We start from the raw sequence: 25,974 nt of genomic DNA on the forward strand, positions 1-25,974 counted from the left end.
GGAGGCAGTGGATGAATCTTTCCATGAGCATGGGCCCAAAAATATGTCAAAGCTTTGTAGAACATGCAATGATAACCTTACTTAATCGATGATATTATTATCAAGAGAGCAGTTCAACAATATTTCTATAAATTCAAACAGCATTAAAACAAGAAAAGTAAATCTAAAATACATCAAAATCTGACATGCACTTATGTATTTTAAATGAGAAGCGGATAATGTACACCTTCATCCCCATTACACTACCATCAGAGAGAAATTCAGTAAAATGTACCTTAGTTCTAGTGTCTTCTAACTTGCAATAAAAACAACAAAAATAATAAAATAAAAAACAAAAGTAGATGCACACTATTAGAGTCCCCAAAAAGTCGATGTATAGGTTCATTGAATTCCACAAAGCATTTTTTTAGTGGAGAAGTGGATTGATGAACATGGAGAGTAACCCTATGTGCCCCCTGCCAATGATACACTCATTTTTGTGTGAATCTGAAATTCAACACCAAAAACAACCTGACAATGTCATGTATGACAATGCACACAATAGCTTGAGTACATAGAATGAATTTTATGATAGAGAAGTATTCCAATGAATGATGTTGGCATTAAAAACAGCACCTCATTAACCTCCCTGGAAAAAAAGGATGGTAGTCACCAAGTGGCGCCATGTTGGATTTTGACCAATCTGGAATATCGGTGACCAACCCCAACTGAACAGTGTGAAAGAATATAAAATCAAATCTGCTGTCAGTTGTGAAGGAAACATTTCTGTCAGTTACATAATGTACAAGCTATTTGATCTTCAAAATTTCTTCTTGACATACAATGTTATATCTGTGTCTATTGACAAGAATTGTTGCCCAGGAGTACCTACATCCCCAACGCTTCTGATCCTCACACCCTTCACAAGATGCCTACTTTTCAGGCATGTTCCCTAATTGCTGACAGTAGATGCTGGATTTCCATCACAAAATTCTGTAAGGACAACAGATCAGAAATGAATATACTGAGCAATGCAATATTGTACTGTGATGATCTTGTCTGGCTGCGATGGTGTTTGTAGATCTACTACACCCAGAAGAACAGAACACCACATTTCTCTTATTGTTTAATCAGTTGAGAAAGAGCCTGTGATAGCACTACTGATAGTGAATGGCTAATGCTGACCAAGGTTCTGTCACAAAGGGCTGTCCATTGTGAGAAGTAGACAACCCTTGCCTGTACATACAAGCCCTCGACACTAGTCTTCAACCAGCAATATACCACAAGGAAATGGTCCAGAAATTCTTGTCAATAATGACTCACAATTTTGCTTCTCTGTAACAAGACAATGTGCAAACTTCAAACATACATAAAACGTACATGTTCATTCATTTGGACAAAAACAGTGATCACATGCAAAGGATTACATTTCTTATGAAGCAAGAACTGCTCTTAAACAGTGGTTTCATTTTCTCTTTTAGTCCAAGGATTACAGTATTTTTTACTTAGCAAACACAGATCTGTTAAGTACTAATGTACATGTCTGGACTTGAAAAGAATAGCAGATGAGCCCTGTTACAATAACTGTTCATTGACTTATCATGGCAAGGCCCAATGTATTTCCCTGTCTTGAGGCATCTACCTAAAATGTGACAACTGTTAAGTAACCTTCAAAAATAAATTAACATGCTGTTGTTTTTTATAGAAATCATGTTTCATATATCTTCATCATTTTAACTTCCAAAATTCATCCAGAAATATGAGCTCAAACAATGAGCTTTCTACATGGAGTATCTATGCCTCATATTCTCAAAAACCATAGAACAAAACAAATCCAGTGGGCCTGACCTTATTGTATAATTACAAGCTCCTCACAACCACGTTGACAAGAAGGATGACCAACAATGTGCCATTAGTTAGCATTGCATGCTGAGAGAGACTGTTTAAAAAATCACACCGGTGCTCACTGTAAAACATCTAGTGACATTCCTAGCATTGAGCCAGGCAAATAAATGCACATATGAAAATATAGAGCATATGACATACAAGGACATTTTGTCCATTGCAATAACACAGTAATTCACTTTACTTCGCACCCACATATAGGCATCAGAAAAATAGAGCCACAAGGATCTGTAGCTCACTTGAAAGTTTCTGGAATATAAGATCAAGTACGGGTAGATGGAGATAGCAATAGCAAGGTGCAAAATTTAACCATACTCAAAAAAAAATATTCCATTCAACATACGACATATAAAATTCATAATACTTCGAGCAGAATGGTTAGAGAATTGGCCAAAAACTGGATGCGAGGACTGGTTTCAGATATCCAAAATATGAAGGTTCATGACAAGACAAGTGACACTGAACCAAACACGAGCTCTCTTGACATTCAGCCCTGTGAACATTTACAGGTGGGAGAAACTACATTGTTAAGAATGGAGGGCCTTGTTGACAGAAACAGCATTCCATGTGGCCCATGTCACAAAGTGATGAAGGCTCATTATCTCCACATTGCTTCCATGAAACATAGTGTAAGTTATCAGATTCAGGAAAACACCATCACACAGAAATTAAACTTTGTTCTATACAAGTGGAAAATAGAAATAAGAACAAATTTATTTAAATTAGTGAAAATATGTCAAAACTAAAAAAAATCCAGGCGAAAATAAAATAATTTGGTATGATCAGTTTATGTTCTATTATGTCACCTGGCTGAAGATACATGGACAAGTTTAGAAAAATACATTCTCGCATAATGAAAAGATGCATCACTCAGCTGATGTTCACTCAACTGATACCCTACAAACAAGCTCTTATTGGATAAACCCAGTAACTAACGCTTGTGTATCTGATGGTCACATTATCACTGCATAATTCATTATGGTTCAGGTAACACATGTCAAAGTGCATGAAAAGAGGTATTCCAAGAAGGATCTCCATGAACACTTCAAATTCAATAATTTGTTTTAAACAACCCTAACTACAATCACTACATATCACAGCATGTACATCATGCATTTAAACAATCGTCTGGTTACCAAGACTACCAGACAAGATACCTTCCATTTAACCATTTTTTTTCAAATTGTCTTGACTTTCAAGCTAAGGTCATCTAATTCCAAGTGCAAATTATTTACTAATAACTTAGGGAGTAAACAATTTTTTCAAAGGATAATGTTATAGTTTTTCACATTTCTTGGTTGCCTGTTGATCCATCTCTGCATCAAGCAACACTGCCACTGCATCCTGACTGAAAACATCATCTCATAATCTAGTTGTAAAAAATTGCTTACACCATGTAAACGTGTGACAAAAAATATATAATTCTTGAGAACACTTATGGAAATATGACTTATTTTGGCTGAACAGGGTTTCTCTGAATGTCATGTTGGAGGAGTGATTTGTTGGTCATTATACTGTGAGTGAGTTTAGTTTTACACTGCACCCAGCAATATGGCAGCAGTCTCTGAGTAATCGAGTCTGGACCAACCACGTGATCAACAGCATGAACATCTATCTACACAAATGGGATATGATGACACGTGTCAATCAAGTCAGTGAGCCTGACCAACCGATCCTGTTAGTCGCCTTTCAAAACAAGCATGGGTTGCTGAAGATCAATTGTTACACAGATCTTGATGGGTCCATGTGACTGTGAAAAAAAGGTAAACAAGCCTTGTGACCAAGCCTCTGACATGGAACACATATATCCACTGCCTAAATCTAGCATTCCTAAGAAGCAAGAATGCAGTCACGTTGAGTGAAATGCATAAAAAAACCTGGTAACTTAAACAGGATTATGTCCCAATGAATCCCACCGTAAGACATTCATTTCTTGTAGGATATTAGCCATAAATGATTACCTATGAGATCCCAATACAAAGCTAAATTTTCAAAGAAGTAATAATATGAACATGACATGATACATGACAAATTTGACACTGAGGCAAAATCAAGCACCAAACTTGTCTGATTTGTGTTTAGAGGTTAATTTAAAACAACAAAATGTCCTAATTTATGCTTTTTTTTCAAGATTCTGTGACAGGCTGAACAAACACAAAAGATGTTAAATATCAAAAGACAAAGCTGTTTGTTATGTGGAAATTATGACAGTGTAAGTAAACACAGATTTCAAAATATTTCCAATGTTTGATAACTTGTGTTGAGATATCGACTCTTCACATTCACAAAATCAGAAAAAAATCTGTAGGCAAGTATGTGAATACACGCATATGGACATCACAAGCAACAAAATGTTAATTAATGAAATCAGCGTACAATAAGAACAATACAACGCTTGAATTGAAATGAACATCATTTAACAAATCTCAAATAAACAGATGTACATTTCAGTACACACACAACATCTGCCATTCAAATCAGCATACAGGTAGTGGAGATACATCTGTGTATACATACATGCAATGCTTTTCAGGGACTAGGAGGAAAAACAGATCCCCTTCCATCAAAAAAACAAACATAATAGGCTTTGTTACAGTAAAGATTTGGTATAGATGGACGAACTCAAGAATGGCACCTGGGTATGGATAAAGGGAGATAACTCTACAATGAGACACGAAATAACTTAAGCCAATTGGTGGCAGTTATTATCAGCAATGGCGCCTGGTATTAACTTCTGAGCCAAGAAGCATTTGATCAATCCAAAACAGAAGGGCTTTACTTTATTTCTGGGGTCTTGCAGTCATACCTTTCAATGTTCCATACTTGGGGCGACGTATTCAAGAAGCATTCTTTCTGCCAGTAGAAATTATTTTTTTAGACAAATACTAGTCATGGTGTTAGAGAGTCTTAGGATTTGCACTATCTGTTCTGTTATCATTTTGCATAAAACATCTCTGGGACATGATATCTATCAGAAATAAGATCAACATATGCTCAAGTACTATTTCTTTCTCAACAGGGAGATTACTTGTTCCTGGGCAGGAAATCAAAATAAAATGTGGGTTGAATTTGTGTTGTCAGAAAATCTCTAAAACAATCATCACAAATCTAATGTATACGCCATGGAGTTAAGGACCACATTGTACAATGGTATCTCAGCTCTAAGATGATCCGTAGCCCTAGAAATTTTAACATAGGCCGACGACAATTTTATTACTCTGACTATCTTTGGATCTGACCAACAGGGGACTATTCATACAAAGTAACCTTAGTACCAGGACAGTTGTAGTGTGTTGAGTTTAGTTTAACACCGTTTTTAGCAATATTCCTGCAATGTCTGTGGACACCGAAAATGGGCTTGATATTGTATCCATGTGGGGAATCCAACCTTTGGCATGACTAGCAAACACTTTAACCACTAGGCTACCCCATCGCCCATGACAGTTGTAAGTCTATGGTATGGTATGGGAGTAGCAATCATTTTCACCCTACGATCACTTTGTATAATGGCACCCAGCTCGTGTTGACTAAAGTTGTCTCTGATAATCTTAGTTTAATCAGCTGACAGGGTAATAAGTCTGAAATGAGTCTCCCTTACGTAAGTACGAAGTGGTGCAACCAGTCTCTCTCTCCCAACCCAACAAACCATGAGGTAAGTACCAACACCAAGACACACTGCAAATCTGGGTCTAAAATAAGGTTGGTAAGTTAGGATAAACACTCCTATTAAAACACTCACACACTGGTGATTTGAGATAAATATTTCTATTGCAAGCTAAGTATCACCATACTTCACAATAGATAAATGTTGCAGCTATTCATGTTGAGCAAACTATAAAACATTGTACAGGGATTTAGAATTGTCTAGCAAACTGATGAAGACTAACAGAACTAAGAGGATATAAATTTATCATCTTTGGCCATAAACAACTGTGAACTTATTCTAACAGCTCGGAAATTATTTGCTCGACAATTAAATGTGTTCTTGCAAAAGAGAGCCTTTAAGGAAATGAATTTCGAATTGAAAACTGGTATCTTTCGTCGTCATGGTAAATGAAATACTAAGCCAGACTGTGATGAAGAAGCTCCATGATTTTATTTGTGTCAATTTCTATCAGTTCAAATGTCAATATATAGATCTCTGCTAAATACTAATAAAGCTGTTTTCGATTAAGATGACCAGAAGCCTTAATGCTAGAGATGGCATCACAGACAAAAGCTTTCAAGAAGTTCAACATTACAAAATGCCAAAACATAAATGTAACAGAACACAAAACCAATAGAAAAATCATTATTCACAGAGCAATGCAGCAAATCTGCCCATAGACACATGGCTACAAACCGTCAACATGGGTAATGTCAATCCGACGGCATGTTAAGTAGTCATCTATTTCAGGAGGGATGTATATATATCTTACATTCATACATAATTACACATGTACACAGTGCCTATACAATGAAGCTAGCCAAGCAGATATATCGACCTGGAGGTCAGTCAAAACAAACATCACAAATCGTGAGCAGTTACTTCATGGGTATACAGTATGTACAATTTTACAGGTGTGTATTCGACTATACAGGTATGTTCAGAGAAAGGAACGGAAGTATTGACAGAGTTCCACACGTGTGATAAAAGGTTCAAACAATCAGGGGCCCCATTCATGAAGCGCTAAGGTAAGTCACTAAGATAACCTTACTGTAAAGTTAAAGAATGGGAGGTAAGGTTAACCTTTGTACAGGCTGCTTTGTGAAAGGAGCCCCAGGAAGGTAAACAGGAAAAGGAGAATCCAGTTCATGCAATAGTTGAGCCATACCAATATAATTTCTTGTTTCATCTACACCTCTTAAGAATTTGCCAAGCACTAAAACAGTATTACAATGCTCATATTTCAACACCTATCCACAGAGGTTTTTGTGATTGTTATTTTTGTCTCTTGCATGCCACTTTAGACAGAAAAATATTAAGCATTATGATGAATAACGAGTAAGGTTTTATGATACTTTTAGCAATATTTTGCAACATCACCAGAAATGGGCTTCACACCCGGGTCCGGAGTGTGAGGAGCAAACATTTTAACAAGACGGCTACCCAGATGCCCCACATATGTCAATAAAGAAATTATATAGGTCTGTCTTCGTTTGTATATCATACACAATCCTGAGGTTACAGACACATAGATACAGAAACGATCCTTCAGCTAAGTTTCCACAATAGGGATTCAAACTCAGACCATCTGCACAACCAACTGAAACATCCATTATGGGTAGATGCTCAAGCTACAATATACAATATGATCAACTTCATACATTTCCAATCTAGACAATTTAAATGTATTGCTGTAATCTTTCTTATAAAGAAAATGTTCTTTAATATTACAGAGTACAGTAGTTACATAACGAGTAGCAAAATCATATACAAATAATCGTAAATTGAAACGTATATAATTTACAGGCACAGTCGTCAGAAGGTTGCCAGATTTCGTAAGAAAGAGTATGACCACCTATTATCAAGGAACAGGTAAAACAGGTGAATTTTTCTCCTGAAAAGTAAGTCTCAAAAAGGTCCTATTCCAGACACTGAGGTGGTGCTTATCATGGTCTCCCCAGCAGAGAGATGTGTTTGCAATGTTCACAGGACACAAATTAAAGATTAGCTCTGTGTCAGTGTCAATCTAATGTAATGAACACATAATGAAGCGTGACAAGGTTTGTCCAACAGTGAAACAAGGTTTACCAAATGTAATCAAGGAACTGAAATGTCCAATCAATCTCTGACGAGAATACACCAATGACAATCTATGACAATCTTACAATTCGGGGAGAACATGGCCAATCTCTTGCAATCAAAGGAGAACATGGCCCAGCTCTTGCAATCAAATGAGGGCAAGGCCAATCTCTTGCAATCAAAGGAGAACATGGCCCAGCTCTTGCAATCAAAGAACAAGGTCCAGCTCTTGCAATCAAATGAGGGCAAGGCCAATCTCTTGCAATCAAAGTATGGCATGGTTTAGAATGCCCTTACGTCAATGAATGACAATGCCAAGCTTTTGGAATGAAAGAATGAAATCTAATTCTTATGAAGAAGGGATGACAAAATCCTTCCCATATGATGAGTGAACACAGCAATAAAAGCCAAGTCCGGTGCTTCTTTTCACAAAGCACTAGAATTTTAAGTCACAAAGGTAACCTTAGTGCAATGTTAAAGAATGGGAGTAAAAAATAACCACAGATAAGGTTGCGTCACGAAAGGAAACCCGGACTTGTATGTTACAGAGAAGCTTTATGACTGATTGGACAACAGTAACCAAGGATAGACAGTTGGAGACAGAATATAGATTATCTTTGATTAATAGGAGATTCTATAAATACACATTGTTCTGTACAGACTTCTCTACAAAGCACATCTATTTGACACAGCAATCCACAGGCTTGACTGGTGGAAGTTGTCCATCGCAAATTCTCCACATTAAAACAGGCAAATATATCTGAATAAAACTTCAGATTTCATTTTAAAACTTTTCAGACAATCGTAATGTTCATCACCAGAGAAATGAAACTGTGTGATCTCCTGGCAATGAATAAAATAGCTATGCCCATTTACATCAGCACTACCTGTTTGTTATGAGAGTGACAAGTATGGACTGTCTAGCTCACATGTAAACGAGTGGCTTAAAGCATTAAGGCAAGTGGCAATGTTTTCACTGAGCTGGGTATGGATCTGTGAGGCAGTAACTGCTGCTAAACAGAATGTTCACAGTGTTGCATCTGGATGACTTTGGTCCTGAATGTGGGACCCTCTTCATAAACATGATTCTCTTAAAATAATCCCACAAACAACGTTTCCCCCATGTTTATGCATATAAAACAGATTTCTCTCACTTCATGCATGTATCCAAACTTTCCATGATACCTTAAGAAGTTCATCATGTGGAATTGAAGATCTCATTCAATATAAGGGTGAATTTGGAATGTCCTTTGTGTTGTCAAGATTTTTTTAATTTTCCAACTATAAGATTGTTAAAACAAGTCCCAAATTACATCAATGAATCCTTACATTATGCATGGTGCAAGGATAAAATTTAAAACAAACCACAAAATATTTCAAACTTCACAGCACAGTCTCATTTGATGTCCATTAAGATCAAACTGCTTATTGCCTATTATTTAAACATCCAGAACTCACTGACTAGGAACGGTAAACAATGCTTTGACATATTCTTCAACCATGTCATGGAGGTGGCCTAAAAGTAAAAGTCAGACAGTCAAGACCCATAACTCACGTTACAAGTGAGGTCATGTGAAATGTACAAATGGTCTCTGAATCATACGCAATCCATGCAAATTGTACACCTGGCATGTGAAACATACACAAGGTGTACAAAATGTACACATGACATGTGAAACAAACACATGCTTTGTGAAATGTACACCTAACATATGAAACATACACAAGCTGTATGAAATGTACACATGACATGTGAAACAAATGCATGCTTTGTGAAATGTACACCTGACATGTGAAACATACACAAGCTGTATGAAATGTACATAAATGGCATGAAATGCACAAAAGTCCCACCCACCAGATGCAACACCGTGGCGACACATACATAACAAGACTTCAAACTACAGCTGTGCCAACCTACATCCAGCAGCAGAAACACGGACGAAATAATAATAAATTATCACAGCATACAATAAGTTGATCATATCTTCTTCAGCAGGCTCAATAAACACTTGCATCAAGATAGTCACCAATAGTGGCTTTTCCTTTATCACAGTGAGTGTCTCACATTAGAAAGGCCGCCTGTGGTTGGACAGCCTCTGAGAGGAAGTACTTCCAGTCTGCACCAAATAGGTTTCAACATATAGACACATCACTGTCATGGTCCGCTGATGCCAACATATGCATAAGAAGTGGTGTGGAGGAGCAGCATGGATGGTTACTTGCGCTTGTTCTTGGTCTTGATGTTTTTACTGAGACTCTCCTCTTCTTGCATCTCTCGGCGGAAAGTTGACACTTTTTCTGCAAAAAGGATGGATTTGTATCGTGACATGAAAGAAGTCAAGGCTCTTTAACACAGAGGCAAATCCGCACTGCACATGATGCCCCGAAACTTCCATAAAATATGTACTGTATTTAGCTTACAGTTCGTCTTGTATAAAAACATTGTTAGAATAGAAGGCATAATCACTACATCTGTCTAGTACTGAGATAGTAAGGAAACAAGAAGACCGATGAAGTGTAACTAACCTCTAAGGTCAGTGAGAGCTTGAATCTTCTTTGCTAACAGCATGTCAAGTTGCTTGGCATATGCTGAAATGAAGAAAAGAACTATTAACTGTATGACAGCAGGATCAAACGGCACTTCCAGAAACAATGTTTGTGAGTTACAGTTGATACAGTTGACAAGGGGCCATTATGTCATAGGATCACAAGGAAAGTTGCATGACAGCACCGGTGAAGATGAAGGTAGTGATGATGATGATGATGATGACATTACTGTCCTACCTTCCACATCATAGTCTACTTCATCAGTCAGCTTCACCAGCTTCTTGTCCTCAGTCAGCCACTTTATAGACATCTGTCAAAAGACATTGAGGAGGTTATAAGGTGTGCTTGTAAGATAAATTTGAGAAATATCAGGTGAGACAGTGTACTAAATTTACAATCACCTTAATATTGTAAATATATCTTTCAAAAACATGACAAATGACACCACACTCAGATAATCCATGTGATTATAAATGTAAAACTTTACACATCCAACATCAAGGTTCCCAATGACTTTGTGTCACAAACGTCTTTACACTCCCAATTCCTGTAGATTTAGAAAAACACAAGGTTAACCAAAGGCCAACAGCACATCTACTTAAAATTTAACACACTAGCGCAGGCTTGATATCGAAACACATGCATTTAAACTGTAAGTACTTAGCCTTGAAATATATGAACTTCATACTTCTGTGCTCATTTTAACAAAAGTGAGGCAGGGGTTTGACAGTCTAAGCATTTTCACACTCTACTTACCTCTACAACATTGCGATGCTCATCTATCACCTCTTCTTCCTGTTCCTGCATCTTGTTGACAACCTGGTGGAAGTTAAGCAGCTCTTCTGACACCTCCTCTTGCTGTAGACAGAACAGAAACAGTCAGTGCAGGAAGACATTCAGGAAACTCTTGTTTTCTTATATTTACATAACTCCTGCATCATCACATCAAACCACTGATATTACTACGGCTTCAACGATTTGGTTCCATACATCCAAATTCGAATTTGACAACTTAGATTCAATTTTCAAGAACCATTATCACTATTTCGATTCAATAATTGAATACCTATTTAAAATTATTTCCACAAAACCAGAAAGTAATTTTGACTCCAATGCAAGCAGTTTCATGCCCTGAAATAAGGCATTGGTTGACACCAGCCTAATTATATAATATTTATTGTTGTTACTAGACATCTCTAAGTTGACAATGGATTTCATGTTAAAAACGCCCTCTCTGAGAGTTAAATGAAATCTGATGTTTTTACTTGCAGGAAGAATTCAACTAAGAAATGATTGAATCAAGGATCCAGTATCGAAAATCGAATCAAACCGAGGTGAATCACTGTCGATGTAGGTATTAAACACAGAAATTCACGAAGAAGACATTGTGATATGAAAAGACAACAGATATAGGTAATAACCAGAGTTAGGTATTAGCAAACCCTGCAAATGTCTTTAGTTCATGTCTTGTGAAAATAGTGTATCTATGAAACATTACATGTAACCTACATTGGAAGTCTTGAGTAGAGCCAGGTCACTGTTCTGTGGCGACATGGAGCCGATGGCCATGTTGTCAGACTGCGCCACCTCGGCAGGTTTCCCCTCCACTGGACCCCCTGGGCCCAGTTCCTTCACTCTGAAACACAGGGGCAATATTAAAGCAACAAGAAGGCACTATGCACTGGACCAGACGACCTAGTGGTTGATATTGTGAGCAGTTACCTAATCTACCACCATATGATGTCAAGCATTGCCAAACCCGACCAGCTGATTCACTTTGCATAACCAGCCAGAAGCCAGAAGCCAGAGCTCCTGCTGTAGTTATCATCAGTATGTTGTCTAGTATATAACAATCAAAAGGAACTTACATGCATCATAGTTAACAACAGAGGACATATTTATCTCTAAGCATACAACTGACAAAAGGTGGAATTAACATACATGCTACTAGCAAATGACTCAAGGGAGGTCACTGCGAACAACAACATTCTATTCAATTAGTCCACGATCAGGGTCCTCAAGCTAACTAGATAACTCAAAAGAAAATTTCTTATGACTTTTTACTTCTCAAAACACAAATAATTTCAAGAAGTGTTTGCCTCAGAACTAACTGGAATTTACTGTAAATGTTCGTAACTATGACAACCTACCTGTCTGCATATCGAAGCGTGTTAAGTGTGTGTTCACAACATGACATTCCTGGAGAGATCATAGCAATCTGAAATATAGTTAACACTCAGTCCATGAATCATTACATTCAAAGGTAATCACAAAAAAAAACATTCATGTGGAAACTTCGTATGAACAGGATTTCAGCTATAATACTCTCCCTTCAGTCTGAAGAGATAGAACCCCCAGTGCACATGTACTGTCGGAAGTCTATATTAAGATATATGGGAGAAACATATACATGCTAGAAGTTTTAGACAATTCAAGACCCTGTAGGTTACCTACCATGCAGGTCCTTGACTTCTCCCCTATAAAAGAATCTCGCAATACTTGGGTCAGCTTGCTTGCACGGAAAGGTAAGTGAGTCCCCTTCTTCCCCAGTGCTCGGATGCATTCCTATAACGCAAACATAGATGCAGTTATGTTAATGATGAAATGTGACAGTGGCAGTTAGTAGGGTTCAATGATCCAAGTGTTGGCTCTTAACCTTAAAAAGCTGCAGGCCCTCAGGACCCAGAACCATAATGGATCCTGATCAGAATGTGAAGGCCTGATATTTTAATATGGAAATAGTACTCTTAGTTAAAATGGATGAAAAACCTGCAGAAAACAAAAGCTGTGCATCCAAGTGGTTTTCAGCTGGCTTGGAGCCTGAGGACCAAAGTTAATTTCAAATGCTGAATTCAACAGTAAAACAAGTATCAAAATGAGCAATGCTAAAAATTACAGGTACTTTCCAGTTTGGTGAAATCCTAAATCAAGGCATCGTACTGACATAATTCTGTGTGAAACAGATTTTGGCACTGTTTCTGTTAAGTCCACCTACCCTCCAAAAGGTGACAATAGGTGTAAACTGCTTGTATAGCTACATGGATGTCATGATTCACTGATACGGATACAATGAGAATTACAGGCCAGTGCAGTACATGGCATCAGTTGATATCTATAAACCCATGCTGAAAGACAGAAGAGACTTTCAAACGGTAATTTTTCAGTCATTTTGTACTCTAAACCCTGGCACCCAAAACTAATCACACTAGAGAATCTGTTCAAGCTCAAACCTGATTGTATAATACCAGAACATGCATAATATATTCAGTTTCAATATGACCAAATGAATAGTATTCCGGAGTAAAATTATTGTAAATGACATACACATTTTTTCCCTCTCTTACCTTTAGTGCCAGTAGACTCTTGTTAATTTCAGCGCCTTCCATTCTTGTCTGCCTGTCCGAACTTGACGTGTCAGCACCTCGTTCATTTCCTAAACACATCAGAAATACATAAGTATGAGTTCCTGATTACTGATTTATCTTTTTTAGCCTGAAAACCATTCTCAGTGTTCACAAATACAAACTGTATGATCAAGTGAGAGTATGTGTGTGACACAATCAATGAAAGACATTGAGAGTCAATGTTGGTGCAGCACTTAGAGTCTAATACAGTTGAGTGGTGAACATGGTGACTTATGGGTCTACTTATCATTGACATTTTTACTATATTTTACTCACCTGCCAAATCTATCAATGAGAACTTCCCGAATAACTTGTTGTTATTCCTGAAAAAGGAAGAATGCATATAGCACAAATTACACACAAGTATTTAACACAAGTATCTTTCTAAAAGACTCCTTTTCATGTTGTAAGTCAATACAAGTGGATTTATTTAACCTTCTTATGAAGTAATACTGCATCATTCAGAAAGAGAAATCAATATTGTTGCCTTACCTTTTCCTGAGAATAATCTGAAAAACTGCATGTGATCGAGAAGAGTGCTGGTTTGCAGACGTCTGACCCGATGTTCTGTAAAATCAGGAAATACGTTCAGAGCAAAAGATGATGTGAATGTCCAAAATGTCAAATTCACAAAATCATCCCCACTCTCCTGTATGCCCATGTCAATCATCAGTCACCCTAACCTCTCTGCCAGTATCAGTCCCTCCCACCCTGTCTCTTCTACCAACACCCCTCTCTCCTCTCAGGGCCACGTCAACATTATCCTTACACAATGGGTGAAACAGCCACTGGCCCACAAGCCTGTGGCTAGTAAAAATCCAATCAGGCCAGTAAATCTCACGTCACTGCCTGATTACCTATCAGTGAAATTCATGGGTCATTTTATAAATACATCACACTCACCGACTTGTTAAGTTATAACACATTTTTAATAATGCAAGATTATGGCCTGATAAAAATGTTCACAACATTGACCACTTAATGATAAAACCCATGTCTACATACAAATTTTGGACTAGTGAATTAGTTTCTGGGCTTATAACCTTCAGGCATAGCTACCCCGACTGGCTAGCAAAACTTGTAAACTATTTCGCTCTCTGTCCTTACATAACCACCCCTACATACCTGTCACCAACATCCCTATCACTGGCCAAATACCCTTGACACCTACACCCACAGACATCTGTACCGATCCTCAAGTACAATCCCAAGGCTGGCCCACCTGACATTGTTCCCATGCTGGATGAGCTGAAGCACCTCCTCTGTACTCTGGACCACCTCCTCTTTCAGGCCCACCACCTGCACCTGCTGTTTGTGGTCTTCTAGAACTCGCAATTTTAACTTCTTGTTTAGAAGGTCAAACACCTGTAACAACCAGGATGTACATAAGGAAGCAAATCCATGTATGTACTGTTAGTAGCATGAGACAAAAGTACTGTTAGTAGCTTGAGACACAAGTACTGTTAGTTGCACGAGACAAAAGTACTGTTACTGTGTCACATCTGCTACACAGTTAGCGCAAGACACAAAGGTATTTACAGGACTTAACTTAAGAGAAATCTACCTACTTACTCCAGGTGCAACCTCCAATGAAAACCTAGTTGCACCTACCAAATTCCAGTTGCACTGCTTTTATTTTGATATGTAATGAAAGAAATATGCTATTGAATTATGTAGATGTTGTATTCAGTGGTTGACCTACTCAAAAATTGACTTGCACCTGCTGCAACTTAGACAAATGACTAGGTTGCACCAGTGCAAGTAAGATAACACTAAATCGGGCCCTGTAAAGGTAATAGTTGGGATTGACACTATTCTGAACAGAATTGCATTAATGTTTACCTTACAACACACTAGGAACACTCCTAGAATGCCAATGAAACAGACTTAAAAACTGATCTTGGAAAACAGACAATCGCAACACCTGTACTTCCATCGAAACTTATGACAGTACCAGCTTTAAAACTATATTGAGGGACGCGGTCAAGGTTCTGATTCCACAAAGCAAACACACAATTAATAATAACAATAATAATAAATGCATACTTATAATGCGCCTCTTCTACACCCTAAGGCATGCTCAAAGCGCTACAAAATATATACAATGGAATATTTACAGCTGAAATAATTAGTAGTATGCTGTGAAAAATGAGTTTTAAGTCTGGACTTAAAAATGTCAATTGTGTTCGAGCTTTTAATGGCCCAAAGGAGAGAGTTCCAAAGCACAGCTGCAGAGTACGAGAATGACTGGTAGCCAAAGGATTTCAGTTTGTAGGGTGGGATGACCAGTAGATCTTGAGTGTTTGAGCACAAGTTGCGTGCGGGAACATACGGATGTAGCAGTTCAGACAGGTAGGAGGGAGCCAATCCATGGAAGCACTTGTATGTCAAACAGAGGATCTTGAACTCAATTCTGGCCTTAACTGGTAGTCAATGCAAATCTTTCAGCACAGTGAACAGTGACTTCCTTACAAAGGTCAAACTGAGCATGGACAAGAGTGAGTACATGGCGGGACAGAAGTGTTTTGTATCTTTTGAAGTTTCTCGAGGAGTGTAGAACTGAGGCCTGAAAGGATGCTGTTGCAGTAATCAAGCCTTGATGTAACAAGAGCTTGAACAAGGGCTTCAGCTGCAGCATTTGTTAGGTATTGCCGGATGTTACCAATGGATTTCAGGTGAAAGTAGCAGATCCTGCTCAAATGATGAACATGAGAATCCAGAGTCAAGGAAGGGTCAATGTGGACACCCAAGTCCTTAACAACATCAGAGAACTTGATGTCTGCATCTGCAACTTTAAGGAAATCGGTTTTGACTTTGTTGAGTTGTTGCTTTGTACCAACGAGAACTACTTCTGTTTTAGTGTCATTGAGTTTAAGCATATTTGTAGTCATCCAGCACTTGATGTCCTGTGTACATTTAGCTAAGCAGTGATGAGATGTGGAGAGATCTGACAGATGGAAGGCTTTCAGGAGCTGAGTGTCATCAGCATAGGTGTGGTGAGAAACTGTGTGGCTTTTAGTAATCATTCCGACATATCCAGTACACAATACAAACAGGACCGGACCAAGGACTGACCCCTGTGGCACACCACATGTGATTTCAGCGCCTTTAGATCTCGCGCTACAATGACAACAGATTGCTGTCGGTCGGACAGATAAGATGATGCCCATTGAAGGGCTTGGCCTTCAAGTCCGTACTGTATTTTAAGCCTAGACAGGAGTCTATGGTGGTCAATTGTGTCAAAGGCCGCAGACAGGTCCAACAACACTAGAGCAGCAATCCTACCGTCATCGACAGCACAACGGAGCTCATTTGTCACTTGCAGTAATGCAGTCTCTGTACTATAGTATTGCCAATACGCCGATTGGAATTCATCCAACAGATAATGTTTGAAGAGATGGTCTTTAAGCCTTACATGTACAGCCTTCTGAATTATCTTGGAAACAAAGGATAAATTTGAGACAGGTCAAAAGTTCTGAAGATTCTGAGGGTCAAGATCTGTTTTTTTCAGCAAAGGTTTTATTACAGCATGTTTAAATCTGTTAGGAAATACATTGCTCACCAAACCTGAGGTGACAATTTTGGTAATGCTTGGCAGAAGCAGGTCAAGATACTGAAACAGAAGTTTCGTTGGTATGGCGTCAGAGTCGCAGGTGGTTGGCTTTGAAGAGCGGATAATTGATTCAATGTCCTTTGGACTGAAAGGTGCAAACTGCATTATTGGATCGCCTGTGAAGTGAGGTTCACTGAAACACCTATCAACGTCCTTGACTAAAAGTCCTTTTCGAATGGTATCAATCTTTGAGATGAAGAATGAGTTGAAGGAATCTTCGTCCGGGAGGTAATCTATCACCATCACCTTCCTTCCCAAGCAGGGTATTTATAAACCTGTACAGTGAAGCAGGCAATGACAAACATACGGATACATGTTTAATAAACTTGCCACTGTAGTAACACTAAAGTTACTTAGATAAATGGAACCCTAGTATGCAAACATGGTCAGCACCTTGTTCAAACAAAAGCACTTGGAGCTGGGACATTCATATCTATCATAATCTAACAGATAACGGGTACAACACTGGAATAACTTTGTGGAATGGACTCTAAATATTTGACAGGGGTAAACAGATGTCACCTGGATTTATACAACATCTCAGTAATACATACATTTATACATATACAATTATGTTGAGCACAAGTCAGGTAACCCTTACCTTCCCACTGTATATTTCAAAGAAGCTGGCTCCAACAGTCAGATCAAGTTTCTTGAATTTGGAGTGAATAAGTTTGAAAACGTCTTTGGCTGAAATAAAGTAACAAGACATAAATGCAACCAAATACATAAACTGCAGGACATCTTTGTATCACACCATACATGTGGCCACATATTTCAAGTGAACTTTATGTGAGTTGGGATTAAGACTGTTTTGAAGTACGGCAGTTATATACAATGGTGCATAAGCTTAATGAGACTATAAACAATTAAACACTGAAGTGTTGCTTGTCCCAGAAAATGCACCAAGTTGGTGAAAGCCAAGGGCACAGGTACGTAGCAGAGAAACCCCTAAATCATATGTTTTGGTATGAGAAAGAGCCACAGATATGCCCAGTGAAATGCAGCAGACAAACTATGCCAGGATGCTTCCAATTAGATCACAGCATGATTATTTTCCTTGCTTCAAATTTGTACACAGGCATGAATCTCCCAGAGCTCTAAGTATTCTAAAAGGTGTAAAACTGCATAGCATTTAATTCAAGAAAATTGACAAGATATCTTCAAACAAATCAACATGGCATCAGTCCTCTATAGTATTCATAAAGTTATTTTCCAACTATATAAACTTTACTCTAGTCATACAGGTCATACCTGCTAAGAGATATATTCCTTTTGAGCAGTCCTGTTGTCCTTTTGCAGAAAAATCTCCTCCCATTGTCTGTAAACAAGCCATGAGATCAACCCTTTAGTATGGTGTACAAAAAAGCTTAAATGTTGAGTTGACATTACACGAGCATATTCATACTGATGATACATAATTTCTATCTTTCCAATACACAGAAAATCACAATGACATATTTCTTTTTTCGACATCCAGTTAATGCAGTTATCACAACTCTTCTTCAGCTTTGTGGAAAACAAAATTACATTTTCAACACCTTCTCTAAACAGCTTGTAGACCATAACCTACATGTGTTTTTCCACTGCCCGTCTGCCCATATGCAAAACAAGTAGCCATCCCTCCTTCAAATATACACTCCACCAGGGGCTTGGCTGTGTACCTGTAGACAAAACCACTCCATCAGCCTTCACAACAGGCATGTCAGTTCCATGAGGAAATTCCAGGGTCAGGGGTCTCAGGTTACTAATATTGTTAAAAGACAGCAATCACCATAAGAATGTCAATTTGGATGTTTTCACAAACATTCATCTTTCGTATTTCACTGTTAAGCCAATATTTCTCACAATCTGAAACTTGATATGACCAATTCCCTACACATATGCTCTAGGGAGAAGCAAAATTAATCATGTTTTGACAGATTTTGAAATCAGTAAACATTAAACAACATTTCTTAATATATATCTCTTTATCACATAAGCAAAATGACGCTATTTACAATGACAATTCCATTCCCATGGTGATAAAAAGTGTTAATATAAATACACAATACACAAAGGTACATGATCAGTCTATGTTTTTTTTAATTATGTTCAGTTTTGTTAGTAACCCATGCAGAAATGTGTCACCACTGTCAATAGATGAGTATAAGGTGATTTCACAAGTACTTTTCTTTTCTCTTCCTAGCATTCTGACCATAAATGTTTGTAAAACAAGACATTAAAGAGATCATGCATTATGCCACAATCCAATTACTTCTCAGCTTTATCAGACATTATCATTATGACTCATGTGTTATGTAGATCTTTTCATCTCTCACAGACCTGTAGACCATTTCGTTGGTGACTGAATCATCGAAGGCGTAGTCAAATCGGAATGACTGGTTTTCCAGGTACTTGGTGAGGTCCACCTTGAGCTTTGGTTCATGGACGATGGTGTTCTCCTTGTTTGGAATGGTGACGACATCAACCTCCTTCCTCGCCGTCTCTGCAGAGAATGAAGGAATACAGTTTTAGAGGTCAAAACCCCATAGTACACCTGGACTGTCACAACTGGTGGCAAGAATGCAGTTAGGTGGATACCTTCCATTATTTTGGTAGGGCACATGTGTCTGGTACCTTGTTTTGCATCAGACCCATGAAGGTCCCAGGGCAGAACAGGCCTTCAGCTTGCCATAAAAGGCAACGATGCTTGTCATAAGAGGTGACTAACAGGATCCGGTGGTAAGGCTCACTGACTTACTTGACATATGTCATTGGTTCCCTACTGCACAGATCGATGCTCATGTTGGTGATCACTGGATTATATGGTCCAGACTCAATTATTTACAGATGGCTGCCATATAGCTCGAATATTGCTGAGTGCGGCATAAAACTAAACTCACTCACTATCAGTTGTTCAGCAGTTAATTTCAGATTTCAGCTGTCTTCCTTATTAACACCCCTCTCATGGAATGATTTTATGAATTACTCTGATCTCAACTTTGACGTTTAATTATTAGGTTTTCAGACGAAAGTCTAGAAGACCTATTGTTATTATCTGATTCTTATTTTTCATTTAATTTGTATGATTTTCTGTACCAACTCTCCTGACCTAACCACTGGGGCGATTTCATTGAAACTTTCAGGGATGATAGCCTGTACGCTGAAATTGATACAATGAAAAAAACCCTGACTTCCGGCTTCCGGTAAGGGCAGATAACCTAAAATGTGAAAATCTTTCACCCTGAATACCTCAAAAACTATAAGAGATAAATGGACCAAATCTTCACACAATGTAGACACAGTGTAATCGGCCGCCATGACAGATTTTTTGCTATTTTGAAAAAAAAGAAATTTCTGCTCACTTTCGCCGACAGTGCCTGTCTTTGAAAATTTTCTTCTCCAGAACGGCAAATAGCACAATCGAGTTTGATACACCATTAGAAAGTTTATGCCCTGGAAAGCTTAAGCTTGTTCAAGGCATGTCAGTATCTTCAATAGTTTCGGAGTTATCGCCTTTGAACGTTGGTCAATTTTTCCAAGATGCATTTTCATTGGGTTCATAAAAATGTCATAACTCTGCGAAAACACAATGATTTCATTGTTTAAGGTACCAAACTGTAGATAATTAAATAAGGAACATTGCTTGTTTTAAGAAAACGTTCCTGCACCGCTATTTTTAACACCGCTATGGCACAGTCTAATTAGAACTCGAGTTTCTCTTCACCTGCTTTACACTGGCTTAGCACTAAACGTTCATAGAAATACATGAGCGTTAAGGAAATAGTCGATTCTGTAACAGTGAGTGAGCTGAGTTTTACAGCACTCAGCAATATTCCAACTATATGGCTGCAGTCTGTATACGATCGAGTCTGGACCAGAAAATTCAGTGATCAACGGCATGAGCATCAATCTGCGCAACTGGGAACCTTTGACAGGCCGTACCTCCGCTATTCTTAGGTCTACAATCAAGACAATTAGCATTCTAGAAATGTCAGGCTCTAATCTTTCCAGCAGTTTGCATATTGTTTTATGCCACACTCAGCAGTATTCCAGATATAAGGCTGCGGTCTGTAAATGATCGAGTCTGGACCAGACAATCCAGTGATCAACATGAGCATCGATGATTGAAATGTCAGGATAAGTAACTAATCTTTCCAGTAGTTGGTATATATGACTGTGCCTTCCTCTTTGTTTTCCTGCATTTGGGAATATTGTGTGTGTGTCAGCAGCGTTGAATCAGGGCCAAGTTAATTTTAAAAAAGAACACTGTAATGGTCCAGATGGCGTACAAAGAAACTGTTCAAGTGAAGACAGCCACGGTAGGTGTATGCAGGAAGTCTGAAGACCGTCAGTATTGCCCTTGAGGCAATCCTTGTTGATACTATTCATATGCAAGAATTAAGATACATGTTTCTGCTTATTCATCCCACTTCTTATGTCTGTTCCACTAGATACGGTGTTGTGTGCAGCAATATTAGAAGCATCACACAAATATGGCTAACACTGTGTGCAGTTTGCAAATAAGATCACTACATCAGAAAGACACCTGTAAATTAGTGTAATTGGTTGAAACCAATCAAAATCTGTTCACATCTAACATACCTTTCTTCGTTAGCGGTCGCTTCCTGACACATACACTGATTTGGTGGCTCTCAATGGGGTCAGAAGATGTGATTGGTCGATACTCAAGGTTACCTCTGTAGTTGCTGGAAGAGCAAGATATTAGAAGGAAATTAATTACTAACTTGATGATTTCTGTCAAAAAATCAACTTCAGTGTTTGAGACCTCAGAAGCACACAGTTGTGCCACAAGAATGTCATGTGAATGGAATGGCCTCTAAATTTGTATATATGGGTGTTCTGTGTCTTTTCACGACAGTGAGTACCATTGGCCACAGATAACATTTGGGCTGATCAGGTAATCAAATTCACATCATATTTTAAGTCTTATGTTAGGTGATAGAAAGTGATTATCCATACCATCAACAATTGTTCCCATCAAGTCACAAATGTGGGCATAATGCATAATTACCTGCAATTACTTAGACTGTTCAACAAACTGATAACAAGAGTTCGAATGAAACAGATTCTAAAACCTGAAGCAAACGAAAAATTTAATACTCATTTAGGAAGGCCCTGGATATGGATGTAACATCAAAATGATGGGCATTTGTTTGGGATTTTTTCAGTGTGAGTCGACTACATTGAAAATATGAAACAACTTGCATCCTGTAACAAACGTGAAATTAAGGCACTGAATACTGAGGACCTCTTCATGTCACCTTACTCGGTCCCGTTTCACAAAACTCTCGTAAGCCTAAGATCTTGTAACTTTTCTCGTAGCATTCGTAGCCTCCTATACTGTAACATAGGAAGTGGGAATGCTGCGAGAGAAGTTACGAGATCTTAGGCTTACGAGAGTTTTGTGAAACGGGGCCCAGATTAGTACATACTTGATCATTGCATTAAAAGCCCAGTTTGGGTCTGAAGTGTCATAGTTCTTCTCGTTGACCTCCTTGATTGCCTGCTGTGCTGCTCGTCTGTCTTCTCTCCGCTTCTGTATCATTTCCACCTCTTTCACACAGTTTGACTTTCGCCGTCCTGTACAAAACATCACAGATTGAAACAAGTTCAGAGTAGAACTTGCAAGATTGTTGACGACTAAAAGCTGATGACTGTCCTTAGTGTTCAGTGTTTCCAATTACCAGTATCCTAAAGATGGTAGTCACAGACAGAACCATTATTTTACACACAATACTTACTACAACTACAAGCAATACTTGGTCATAGGCTCTATAAAATATCTTGATTCCATTTTGGTATACACCCTGTCTAGAACAGACAATCCAAAATTTGACATCATGACCACTGACGTAAACAACTGGGACGCATGCTAACTGTTCCATGTTACAGCTACAATAGTACAGTAGAAGACAACTTAAGTACGTACGTATTGATCCACACTAACAAACATACTCCAGTCCTGCCACTGCCAGCCCTGCACTGGACATACTGCTAGTCTCATGATACATCAGTTTGTGACAATAATGATCAAACTCAATGGCTACACTACAAGTCACCAATACTGGGTAGGGTTGGGTCAGGTAATTGGGTCAACAACGATTCCAGTTAAGATCTCCAAATAAATTCAAAAATAGAATCATAAAAATATCTAAAAAAATTGTAATCATAACAAAGGAAATCCTACAGAAAAGGTTTGAAAGTGATACAGGAGATGAGCATTTACCACTCTGGTGAACCAACTGAATGGGATATGGCACAGACAGACCAAAGATCATAATCAGGTCAGTCTTCAGATATGAACCACAACAAGTCGACTGTGGTACACGTAAGGGTGCCATGTCTCCCAAAAGTAGTCCACCAATGCCCTAGAAACCCTACTGCAAAAGGCAACAAAAGTGCTCTGACAAAATATCAGCAAAGCAAGTTGTGACTGATGCAGAAGGTTTGTCAAAGTTAGCTGACCAGTCAGACAGCAGGTATAGTGTTCACTGATGGCTACAACACATGTAACTGACCACCAAGCTTCTTTCCGTCATCCTTGCCCTCCTGCACTGGTATGGAGTGGTCAACCTTCCCGTTCTGGGCAGCTGCAGGTCGTGCTGCATAGCTGGGACGAGACCGTGCAGACGACACTGGAATGCCATCAACAAAAATTGTAAACCAAAAGTCACTGTGTTCTGTAATCTGATTGGTTTAACAACATGATCAAATGGTATTAGATTCCCAGAAACTGCAAGACTATTCACTGCATATTGACACGTAGAAACATCGCAAACAATTGTTTTGTTGAGTCATCCATAGTGGTGATGTCTTTCAAATCACATTGTGACGTAAAGTCAAAGTGACATCACACTTGAGCAACTCCAGATGCTACCATCTGAACCAGATGAAATGGCCAGCTGATGACACTTCACTGCTGTACCCGTACTCGATGTAAACCAGTGCAGACAGTAAACCCTTTAGTTTACTTTTGTGTTTACAATGTCGATAAACATCATGTGCTGTGCTTCAAATACTCAATAACACTCGGAAATTGGCCAACACATGATATTTATCTCCTAATCCTCCTAACAAGACAAATACCGTCTTCTCTCCCTTTGATACAATTTTCAATTCCTCATTTAAGTGTTGTCCACTAAGAATTTTCTTTTTTTTGTTGATAAAGAAACCACAAAATACAAAATACTCAGTAGACAAACAAATGTTGAAAATTATGATACTTGTCTGAAGTACGCCTTTTACACAGTCTATTGTTTAATAATGAAAGTAAAATGTCTGTTGCTACAAAAAAAGGTTTTCTTTTAATAAAAACAAGCAGACTACTGAGAGTATTAAATCAGATTTTACCACTGCCATGAAATCTCAATAAATCAAAAGTCATTGTCACACAATATCACACATGAGTGAGCATTATGTTTTAAGCCTGACTATAAAGTGAGTGAGTATGGTTTTACACCACTTTTAACAATAGTCCATCACTATCATGGCGGGGGACACCAGATATGGGCTTCACACATTGTACCCATGTGGGGAATCGAACCCGTGTCTTCGGCGTCACAAGCCAACACTGTAACCACAAGGTTACCTCAGCACCCCAACTGAATAAACACAGAATCTAAAAAACACTTTTGTAATGTCCTATCATAAAGCACATTCAGAAAAAACCTTGTCAGGCCAATGTTAACATGTCACCTTTATTAGATGATCTTGCATTGTCACGGTCGCCAGTACCACCCAAGGATTTGTTACTCTGGAAAATCATGAACATAAAACATTACAAATCATTCTAATTCAAGTGTGCAAAACCTCAGTTATTCTGTATAAAATATCTTGATTCCATTTTGATATACACCCTGTCTAGAACAGACAATCCAAAATTTGCCAACTGGGACGCATGCTAACTGTTCCATGTTACTGCTACAATAGTACATTAGAAGACAACTTAAGTACGTATTGATCCACACTTGATTTGCAGCGTCATGTCAGTTGAAGAAGTTTATGGTGGCAGATGGGTCACATGTATTTATGATGACAGAATGGAGACAGACTACAGAATAACTGTGCAGTTTGCACTGCATAGCTGGAGTTGAACACAAAAGGCATACAATTCAGTCACAAACTGAGCAGGTGTATCTTACTTGTCCATTCTGATATCACTTTAACACATACACATTAAAATGTGGTGGTTCAAGCACGGCCACTGAATACTTTTCCACATATCCTAATAATTGAAAACTATTTCCATTAGCAAAAATTTACCTTTTCATTCAAATTTATCAAATTGTCACAAACAGGCCAAACGACAATTAAAGTCATTAACATCAGAACCATCACTTGGATTTTCACAACAATTTTGAATAACAGCATATGCATTTGAAATATAGTAGTCAATGAAAAGGCTTTGAAAACTTTTCAAAATGCGATTACATAAGGATTGTAATCAAAGCCTAGCAACACACCAACATAAAATTTATATCATAATTCCCAAGAGTTAAAGAACACCCAATTCTTTCATAATACTTGCACAACAGATTAACTTTAGCAACATGAAAGAACTGGATGGATTTAAACTCATGAACAATACACTCACTGAAAGTGAAATCAAAAGGAAACGGATTTTAAAATACGCACCACAACGGAACTACGCATGCTGCTTCAAAATAAACTTTTACACAAACTACATATGACTTTACCACATTGCCCATACTGCGGTTTGGACCCCATCATTCCGTGCAATCTAATCCCACTATACATGTTTAAATCCATCATACCCCTGTTCCTAAAGCTGC

General features: G+C 38.3%; 1 protein-coding gene across 2 annotated transcripts in view; it reads right to left on the bottom strand.

Moving 5' to 3' along the window:
* Nucleotides 1-5,961: 5,961 nt before the first annotated feature.
* Nucleotides 5,962-25,974, bottom strand: part of LOC137291044 (kinesin-like protein KIF2A) — a 30,545-nt gene continuing 10,532 nt past the window's right edge. The window contains exons 4-22 of one of the 2 annotated variants that reach the window (XM_067822314.1): nt 24,878-24,935; nt 23,701-23,817; nt 22,615-22,762; nt 21,764-21,867; nt 19,502-19,664; nt 18,750-18,840; nt 18,431-18,497; nt 17,778-17,866; nt 14,786-14,928; nt 14,056-14,130; nt 13,840-13,886; nt 13,504-13,592; nt 12,614-12,724; nt 12,310-12,377; nt 11,669-11,795; nt 10,916-11,017; nt 10,397-10,469; nt 10,139-10,201; nt 5,962-9,910 (exon numbers count right to left, since the gene is read on the bottom strand). In XM_067822314.1, coding sequence (XP_067678415.1) covers nt 9,828-9,910; nt 10,139-10,201; nt 10,397-10,469; nt 10,916-11,017; nt 11,669-11,795; nt 12,310-12,377; nt 12,614-12,724; nt 13,504-13,592; nt 13,840-13,886; nt 14,056-14,130; nt 14,786-14,928; nt 17,778-17,866; nt 18,431-18,497; nt 18,750-18,840; nt 19,502-19,664; nt 21,764-21,867; nt 22,615-22,762; nt 23,701-23,817; nt 24,878-24,935 — 1,818 coding nt within the window. In that variant the 3' untranslated portion in view covers nt 5,962-9,827. The remainder of the gene's footprint in view (nt 9,911-10,138; nt 10,202-10,396; nt 10,470-10,915; nt 11,018-11,668; nt 11,796-12,309; nt 12,378-12,613; nt 12,725-13,503; nt 13,593-13,839; nt 13,887-14,055; nt 14,131-14,785; nt 14,929-17,777; nt 17,867-18,430; nt 18,498-18,749; nt 18,841-19,501; nt 19,665-21,763; nt 21,868-22,614; nt 22,763-23,700; nt 23,818-24,877; nt 24,936-25,974) is intronic. The other variant, XM_067822313.1, reaches the window with a different exon arrangement.

Source organism: Haliotis asinina, chromosome 7 (genome assembly GCF_037392515.1).
Source record: "Haliotis asinina isolate JCU_RB_2024 chromosome 7, JCU_Hal_asi_v2, whole genome shotgun sequence".
Taxonomy (NCBI): domain Eukaryota; kingdom Metazoa; phylum Mollusca; class Gastropoda; order Lepetellida; family Haliotidae; genus Haliotis; species Haliotis asinina.